The sequence below is a fragment of the Monopterus albus genome, unplaced genomic scaffold (genome assembly GCF_001952655.1).
Source record: "Monopterus albus unplaced genomic scaffold, M_albus_1.0 scaffold367.1, whole genome shotgun sequence".
Lineage (NCBI taxonomy): Eukaryota > Metazoa > Chordata > Actinopteri > Synbranchiformes > Synbranchidae > Monopterus > Monopterus albus.
The window spans coordinates 725,444-732,789 of NW_018128247.1; the positions used below are offsets into that span (position 1 = coordinate 725,444).

General features: G+C 38.7%; 1 protein-coding gene across 3 annotated transcripts in view; it reads right to left on the reverse strand.

Moving 5' to 3' along the window:
- Window positions 1-617: 617 nt before the first annotated feature.
- tmem68 (transmembrane protein 68) overlaps window positions 618-7,346 on the reverse strand; it is an 11,522-nt gene continuing 4,793 nt past the window's right edge. For 2 of the 3 annotated variants that reach the window (XM_020585484.1, XM_020585483.1), the window contains exons 6-10: window positions 4,839-5,006; window positions 3,377-3,570; window positions 2,523-2,583; window positions 2,123-2,262; window positions 618-1,051 (exon numbers count right to left, since the gene is read on the reverse strand). In XM_020585484.1, the coding sequence (XP_020441140.1) occupies window positions 947-1,051; window positions 2,123-2,262; window positions 2,523-2,583; window positions 3,377-3,570; window positions 4,839-5,006 (668 nt within the window). In that variant the 3' untranslated portion in view covers window positions 618-946. Of the gene's footprint in view, window positions 1,052-2,122; window positions 2,263-2,421; window positions 2,584-3,376; window positions 3,571-4,838; window positions 5,007-7,346 lie in introns of those variants that run through there. The other variant, XM_020585485.1, reaches the window with a different exon arrangement.

Consider the following 7,346-nt stretch of genomic DNA (forward strand, 5'->3'; position numbering starts at 1 on the left):
CAGAGGTATGACACAACAAAGTCCACTGTTATTTTTAGGGCTGCGATGAATACTTATATTACTGAATAATGACTTGATTTTTTTCCTCTTTCAATTGATCAATTACTTGTTAAATCTATAAAATGGATAAAAAGAGTGTAAAATGTACATCACTGTAGTTCCTGAAGTGCAAAGTAATGTCTAATAGTCCATTATTCTGTATAATCAGTCTGATATTGATGGACAGCAACTGAAAGAGTAGTGACTGCCACCTTTTTTGATTCATTTTGTGTTGCTATACAAATGGCTTCAGAACATGCCCATAACTCTTGCCTCAGGTAACAGTGACAACCCAAAATCAAAATATTAAAGGGTAGACGAACATGAGATGTTCTGACACTGACAACTTACTGTCCATACAAACTGTTAAGTCCGGATTTAAGGTGCACCTGGACATTTGAGAAGAAATCCCTCAGGTAACAGAGGTCAGGTCACAATTCACTAGCAAACAAACAAACAATAAAACTTTTGATAAATTACTTCAGCAGAATTTAAGGCCTTCACATCCATCTTCTATGTAGAAATCATCACATCATGACTCATCTGTATGCATTTCTCATTTGGTTCATTTTTAAAAAAAAAAGTCAGTTATATTAGAAATATCAACACATAATTGGTGCAACTATGGACAAAATAATAGAAGCACCTTACAATATAGTATAAGTGAAGACATAAACATAAACTACAGCTTCACAAATGACCAAGAGATGGTTCAACGCTGCCTGTTGAGACTCTAGACTGACCCTGCAGTCTGATCCCAGGAATCAGAGTGTGTTCCACAGTTACCTCACTGTCGAGTGAAACTGAAGATGTAAAAACTCAGTTTGCTGTTACAGTCTACCATTGCAAGCAGTTATCTGCATAGTCACATCCACTGGGCAGTTTGTCTCTTGTTATTCTGCTGAGGTTAATGGCCTTTGTGTTTGGTGTGGAATCTCTCCAACAAGGCTCTCAGGATGCTCCCTGGGATCTGCTGGTGCTGGTCTATCAGAGACTGGACTGCCTGCTGTACCTGCAGAGCAAAAACAACATAAGCAACAGAATCTTGAATCTAAACCAGCCACTGACCAAGCTTTCTGACCCTGCACAGACCATAATAACACCGCAAGATGTTTCTTTAGCACCACCATGATTATCAAAACTTTAGCCTTTGTCCATCTTTTAAACAGAATTAGTTGTGCTTACACGAACCCTAATGTTGCACTAATAATTGGAGCAACAGCTCAATCAGAATAAAAATGCATCATGTACAGCAACTACCTCAGCCGGAACAGACTGGCCCAATCTGGCTCGATCGGTAAGAATTTTCAATTGAAACGAGGGAGTTAAACCTCTTATTTCTTCAATAGGAAAATAGTAGCCATGTAAACACCTGATCTGATCATTTCTCTCTTACTGGAATAAATATAGTCGAGAGCCATCAGTTGACTGAGAATCTTCCAGTAGAACCTTTGGTTTTATTTTATTATATTCTTTGGCAGCCAGTGTGCATTACAATAGAAGGCAGCCCCAGCTGGTATTCTCCTCCTCATTTTGGTGTGCCAAGCAGCAATTTGCTCAATCTTCCCCCCATGAGTAAACTGGGACTGTCCAATGGATGGACGTATAAGGTCCGACAACACTATTTAGAAAACTGTGGCGCAGACAGGATAAAAAGACAACAAAATCTACTAGGATAAGACACATAAAAGTGAGATTTGTACTTTATTCAAAGTGTTTTCAAACACCGCGGTCTACTTTTGCAAGAAAAAAAAGAGTTTAATGGTTGCGATGATCTGGCTGGTTTTGCATATGTGCATTTGGTTTGTTTACCCATCTCCATTAAGCATCCCTGTAACTCCAGCTACTGTGTTGTCTTTAACATTCCTTAAAAATATGATCAAATGTCGACTGGTTTGTGTTCTGTTTGGGCACACTGATTCAACGATGCTTTTTTTTTTAGGCAAATACAATGTTATTAAAAAAGCAGATTTAAGTGTCTCAACACAAGCATAGTTTTAACCTCGTGAAGAGAAAAGCACATGAGTAAAAAAGAAAGAAAAAAAAGCTGTTCTTAGAAATGCAACAGCTTTAGCCGACTCACTTTCTCTGCCAGCTCTGCTGCATTTATGTTGGGGTCATAAGGGATGGGATCACCAAGGAAGGTCCGAAACTTCACTGGAAATCCACCATAAACAGGGGCTACAGGGAGACGAAACCTCTCATACAGCCAGCGGAAAAATCCTGGATGGAAGAGCAGGGTAACACACTAAGACTGCAGACAATGACAAATGAACAGCTTACCAGCAGATTCCAAATCAACCGACATAACTACTGTACATTTTCATGTATCATTAAATGCTCCACACAACAATGTCAAATACAATGTGTGTATGGAATGACCTGTGCGTTTTCCTGTGTGCTAAGTCCAAGGGGTGTGTCCATCAGTGATACCACCACTTCGGTGACATTATCTTTATGACTGAACCTTCTTCCACACTTACTGAGTGTTCCCAGAGACCTGAAGCCTTCCCGCACATTTTGAGTAAACATTGGAATTACTGGCTGAAAGAAAGCAACAGCGGGAGAAAGAGAAGGTTAGAGAGGAGGACTTGCTACACGTAGAGAATAATATGTGGCAAAGATTAATAAATAAAAATGATGGCTACTGGTCTGTTTTTATAGTGCTGCCGGCAATTTTCTGACTAAATAAGTTGCAAACCTTGAATTTGTAGTGTGACAGCTATATGGCTATAGTTCTATAACGGTGAATCACCTCCTTACTATGTGACCATTTTGTAGGGGCCAGAATGCTCTGCACAAAGGCCAGATTCAGATTTCTAATACACTCCTGCTGATCACCTGTACTTGCATTTCAGTCCCTAAAACATGCAAAAACTTTGTTCACATAAGTAGTAGAAAAATTAATGTAGTGATCACTCCTGCCAGGACACGCAAGTCTGATCTGTTATTTTCAGACAAGTCATATAATTAATGGAGATTAATATTAATCTGTAGTGCCAAGTTTCATTTAAAGGAACTGATAAAACTGATGTGCATCTAGTCAATGAGACAAACCAAAAAGTGACACATGAAAATGTTAATGGATGTAGGACATGCCCTGCAGTATGGTAACGCATACACCCCATAAATAATATCATTCCAATTTTAACAAGTGCAGCAGGATTCAGACTGTGTTGCAGGAGTCGGTCAATGTGTGCCAACACATTTTAAACCTGTCTAAACTGCAAATTTACTGTGTCTACAGGTATAAAGTACAATGTCATGCACTCCAGGCTGCAGCTTTAATAAAAGCACTGATAGACAAAGCCAGTAGATTTCAGAAGTAACAACGCACTACTTGAGCGTCGATGGCGACCTGGGCAAAGCCTTTGCGTTTGCCCCAGAGAAGAGGGTAGGTCTCATCACTGAACAGAGCCTCTCTAACTCCTCCTGGAGAAATCCCCAACAGGTGACCATTCCTCAGAGCCCGCACGCACTCTTCCTGGGGACCATGGAACACACTGAACACCTCCAAAAGTAACTTAAAACCTGGAGGAATGGGACAGGATGAGATTGGGTATGAAACGACAAGTGTTCTCCTACAACTACCTGGGGATATGATTAGATGACAAGCTTTTATTCAATGTACATATTGCTAATTGAATTAAGAAGCTTAAGGTGAAGACTTTTATTTCAGAAATAAATCTTCTTTTACTTATAATGCTAATAGAAAAAAACTAAAACATTACTGACTCTTTGTAGACAACAACACTGGTATATTTTTATTTATAAAGCAATACTGGGTAAACCTGCAGCCTATCTTTGCACCTTCTTCTGTCTCAGCTCTGGTGATTACCCGCTGCCAGGTGGCTACTTTTTAATTTCTACAGATCTGAGGAAAACTGCATTTGCCTACTATGTACCTTAAAGTTAGAAGCATTCATAAGTACGGTAGAATTTATGGACATAATAAAGAATGTGGTAGAGACATGTAGCTGTTTTTCTTGAGTCCACTGTCTTTATCTTGTGAATGGATTTTTTTGTATATTGTGCTGTATGTGTTGAATTATTCATCTCTTTAGGCAGGCCTTCAGTACTTAACTCGTTCCACGGAGAGATTTTTTAACCTGTTGTTCTATGTTATTTATACTTCAATATGGAGTTTCCCCTCTGTTTCTGTCTGTGTTTTAATTTATTTCAGGTTTTTGTTTTTTTCTAGTGTTCATGTCTTGCTGTGAAGCACTTTGTGCTCCTTTCGAGTTGTAGAGCGCTATATAAATAAAGTATTATTATTATTATAATTACAATATGTTGTAAATTTGCATGGCTGCCATCTTGGCCAGGTGTTTAAATGGTTTTAGGATCTGCCGGGTTAACAATGAAAGCAAAGGCAGCCTTTGAACCCTTTTGGTGACTAGCTTTCATGGATATATAAACAAATCCAGCGTTTCACTTTTTCTAATGTTGGGGTTTGATCTCTTTTTCTCAATTTTGACCATTTTACACACAGCTCATCCCTGTTTTTCTATTTTGTTTACAGTCATTTTCTGTTCCACAACCTTCAAAATTAAGGCCATAGAGCACTTTATGGTGAAGACTATAATGCATACATGAAAGTTTAATCAGTGGGCTTTTATGTCTGAGATGAAGCTGGAGTTTTAGGATTTAGCTAGCTTAAAAATTAATTTGTGTGACAGAAGTTACTAAAAACAATAAAAAGAAAAAGAAACCAAAACATACATTGTATTTGCAATGAGACCAGCAGCTGTGGAAATTGGCAGTGTAACCATTTCACAGATGTGGACCAGTGTGACTACCTGGGACCTTGAAGATGAAGTAGTCAGCTATAGAGTGGCAGGTCCGTCCCTTCTGAATGATAACATTGGCCAGGAAGTAGTAGTAGTCAATAGGAATGGCTCCATGATAGTACACTATCAGTGCCGGTCCTTTGTCAGGGATTTTTTCCATCCCATGGATCTCATAGCCTGGTACACAGTTCAACATACATGAGGTAAACATGGTATTTCACTATAAGCTCATTAGAACTGTCACCCTGATACTTCAATGCACTGGAATAAATAAAAAAAAACACATACAAATAAGGAAAAAGGCAAATTATGAAAACATATATACATCAAAGTGAGCAAACAACAGAATATAGAAACATGCTGCAAATACAGTAAACAGCCAAAAAAAGGTGCACAATAATATAAGTAACCCTGGAATGATTGAATATTTTATCATAAAAAAATAACATTAAAAAAATGTATAGGCTTGTTATTTAAAATCTGTGCCAATTCATCTCCCCTTTGTCAGTTAGGCCTTTTTTATAGTCTTACTGCCCCCAGCCCACCCTACACAACCACTACTCAGTTGGTCATTTTAAAAAGTAATGTTTTTTGTTTTGTGTGTGTTTGTTTTTTGGTTGGTTATCAGGATTGAAAAAAACATTAAAATCCCTATCTTTAACATGGGGCAACATTTTAGATCTCTGTCAAAAGTTATCAAATCATTTGTAATTTCACACACATATGTAGGGTGTGTACAGTGTCAGTGGTTGGACAAGTCAGTCGACCTGGCTCTCCTCTTAACCTGAGCAAATCCAGTGCAGATGCTGTGTGTCAAGCCGCATATCTGCTCTTTGTTTGTGTGAGGACAGGGTTCAGGATGCTTTGTGTTAAGGGAAGGTTAGGTCTGGAACATGGTATTGCTTATTGTGGGGCTCTGAATATTTATGATGGTATGGCCTGACACCCCCCTCTCTGGATAATGGATAAACATCATTTAACTCGTATACTGAGCTTCCAAATGAATCCTCCCATTCTCTGGCACATTTAACTGTGTATTGCTGACTGTTGAATTTGTGACTTTGAAGAAGATAAGATCACATTTAATGACTGATTTATGCAGAAAACCATGAAAGTACAAACAGTGCCATTACTTTTTCTTGCAACTGTATCTCATTCCTCTGCATGTGGATGCAGCACATTTTTGTATTTGTGTTTTCTCACTTTGCAGCGTTTCTTTTTAAATGCTGCATGTGTTGTCAAACTGGTGTTTTCCCCATACTCTGCCTTTCACTACTCTGGTGTCATGAGTTAGAACTTTAGGAACATACCGTTGACTCTTGTTATTTCTCTTTTTATCATAAAAAAATAACATTAAAAAAATGTATAGGCTTGTTATTTAAAATCTGTGCCAATTCATTTCCCCTTTGTCAGTTAGGCCTTTTTTATAGTCTTACTGCCCCCAGCCCACCCTACACAACCACTACTCAGTTGGTCATTTTAAAAAGTAATGTTTTTTGTTTTGTGTGTGTTTGTTTTTTGGTTGGTTATCAGGATTGAAAAAAACATTAAAATCCCTATCTTTAACATGGGGCAAAATTTTAGATCTCTGTCAAAGGTTATCAAATCATTTGTAATTTCACACACATATGTAGGGTGGCAATGTCTATCGCCAGACCAAACTTCATCCACATCTCAGCCGGATCTCATGGCCATTTAAAGTTAATAGTTTGGTGCATGGGTGCAGGCAAATAGGGGGTTGGCTCTGGGACGCTGGAACACACCAAGCCTTCTCGGTGTCGTGGGCCCAACTCAACAAAGCACCAGTTAGTGAGAGGGTGCCCACTTGATGGCCCTGTGGACTTGCCTTCGCTCCTACACCCACACAGAACTTGTGTTGGTAATAATATAGTTACACATTCACTGAAATTGTTAATAGTTTTCTTTTGTTAGACAAATTTGGTAGAACAGTGTCAGTGGTTGGACAAGTCAGTCGACCTGGCTCTCCTCTTAACCTGAGCAAATCCAATGCAGATGCTGTGTGTCAAGCCGCATATCTGCTCTTTGTTTGTGTGAGGAGTTCAGGATGCTTTGTAGGGAAGGTTAGGTCTGGAACATGGTATTGCTTATTGTGGGGCTCTGAATATTTATGATGGTATGGCCTGACACCCCCCTCTCTGGATAATGGATAAACATCATTTAACTCGTATACTGAGCTTCCAAATGAATCCTCCCATTCTTTGGCACATTTAACTGTGTATTGCTGACTGTTGATATTTGTGACTTTGAAGAAGATAAGATCACATTTAATGACTGATTTATGCAGAAAACCATGAAAGTACAAACAGTGCCATTACTTTTTCTTGCAACTGTATCTCATTCCTCTGCATGTGGATGAAGCACATTTTTGCATTTGTGTTTTCTCACTTTGCAGCGTTTCTTTTTAAATGCTGCATGTGTTGTCAAACTGGTGTTTTCCCCATACTCTGCCTTTCACTACTCTGGTGTCATGAGTTAGAACTTTAGGAACATACCGTT